This window comes from Octopus bimaculoides, chromosome 27 (assembly GCF_001194135.2).
Source record: "Octopus bimaculoides isolate UCB-OBI-ISO-001 chromosome 27, ASM119413v2, whole genome shotgun sequence".
In the NCBI taxonomy this organism is placed as follows: Eukaryota; Metazoa; Mollusca; class Cephalopoda; order Octopoda; family Octopodidae; genus Octopus; species Octopus bimaculoides.
In genome coordinates this window covers 18,307,831-18,309,763 of record NC_069007.1, presented here as the reverse complement: position 1 = coordinate 18,309,763, position 1,933 = coordinate 18,307,831, and the positions used below count along the sequence as shown (strand labels likewise).

The window sequence follows — 1,933 nt, the reverse complement described above, 5'->3', positions numbered from 1 at the left end:
TTGACAACCGATGCTGGTGTGTTTAGGTCCCCGTAACTTAGCGGTTCAGCAAAAAGAGACCGATAGAATAAGTCCTACGGTCGATTTGATTCGACTAAAGGCGGTGTTCCAGCATGGCCGCAGTCAAAAGACTGAAACAAGTAAAAAGAAAGAAACAAAGACTAGGGGTCTCTTACTCGAACTCATTGGCTGGTCATTGATTCTACTAAGCTCGTCCGTCCTTTCACGAGTTTTATTGTACATCCTGCAGGATGTCTTATACACAACACACACACACATACATACACACGAACCTACATCTATACACATGTAGTTGTCACTGTTGCAAAAAATAAAAGGTTGAAAAACACTGGTCTGTAAATGAGTTTGTGCAATAAAAGGAAGAGGAAAAGACTTACAAACGAGCGCGGTAACCGCAGAATTGAGTTGGGGTTATCCTGATTAGAGGGAGACAGAAAGAACAACACTGGTTTACATTAGTGGAACCTATAAACAACACATCTCTGTCTTTGAAATTTGTGAAAAAAACATCAAGAATAACCTAGACGTTTTGTCTAAATATTTGAGACGAGTCAGTCTTTAACCCTTTAGCATTCAAACTGGCCATATCCGGCCAAAATATTCTACCTGTTTTATCGCCAAATCAGCCAGATCTGGCCTCTCACACCTATCCTACAATGTCATGTTAAAAATAAACAGTCACATCATTGAAATCTCGAAATTATGTGATAGTGCATAATGAATTCAAAATAATGCAAATCAATAAGCATTATATTCGTTAGATTAATCTGAATGCTAAAGGGTTAATAAGATTATAATTATTTAAATTGTTGATCTCATTTAAACAGGACACATTTTCCTATAATAATTATTTAGATTTACTCCATGTTTTGATTAGTCTGATCACCAATTACCATCAGGTGTCTTGTACCTGGATATAGATACATTTCTTCCAGTTATAGTGCTCTGAGTTCAAATTCCACAGAGGTCAATATTTGCCTTTCATTCATTTCATGAGGTCACTAAATAACAATTATTATTGCCTCCCTCTCTCTCTCTCTCACTTTCTGTCTTTCTCTAGTTCTTGTCTAGTTGTTGTTGTTGGCACTCTGTCGCTTATGATGTCAAGGGTTCCAGTCGATCCGATCAACGGAACAGCCTGCTCGTGAAATTAACGTGCAAGTGGCTGAGCACTCCACAGACACGTGTACCCTTAACGTAGTTCTTGGGGATATCCAGCGTGACACAGTGTGACAAGGCTTTGTCTAGTAGAATTCAGCCATAATCAGGCCTGGAGAGGGCTGATTAAAATGACCAAGACATGCTGTCGACCTCGGCGGAATTTGAACTCAGAATGTAGTGGCAGATGAAATACTGCTAAGCATTTCGCCCGGCATGCTAACGATTCTGCCAGCTCACCGCATTAATAATAATAATAATAATAATAATAATAATAATAATAATAATAAAAGTAACTTACTTTGATTGAAGCAGGATTAATGATGGTTGGATGGCGACAGGTTACTTTTCCTTCTTGAACCTGAAATAGATATTTCCAAATCAATGTAAAAAGACTTATTGATCATCTCAGATCAGAATGTATTGATTGAAGTGAACAGAGAAAATGCTTTAACTGCAGAGTGGTCTAATTGTTGCTGTTATTCAGTTTCAGGTCAGCCTTGAACCAGCAGATTTGAGATCAAAGGCATTCCACTCATGACCATCCCACCTTTTGTCCAATTACAGCTCTAATTATATTGAAATGCTGTTTTACCATTGACTTGCTGGATCAGAGCTGACCAGGGGCTAAACAACAACATGTTAAGTGTTGTGTTGGCATTCCGTCGCTTATGACGTCGAGGGTTCCAGTTGATCCAATCAATGGAACAGCCGGCTCGTGAAATTAACGTGCAAGTGGTTGAGCACTCCACAG

At 39.0% G+C, this 1,933-nt stretch overlaps 1 protein-coding gene across 2 annotated transcripts in view; it reads right to left on the bottom strand.

The window, feature by feature from the left end:
* LOC106876614 (integrin alpha pat-2) overlaps positions 1–1,933 on the bottom strand; it is a 22,600-nt gene that overhangs the window by 7,702 nt on the left and 12,965 nt on the right. The window contains exons 13-14 of one of the 2 annotated variants that reach the window (XM_014925225.2): positions 1,481–1,540; positions 399–437 (exon numbers count right to left, since the gene is read on the bottom strand). In XM_014925225.2, the coding sequence (XP_014780711.2) occupies positions 399–437; positions 1,481–1,540 (99 nt within the window). The remainder of the gene's footprint in view (positions 1–398; positions 438–1,480; positions 1,541–1,933) is intronic. The other variant, XM_052977222.1, reaches the window with a different exon arrangement.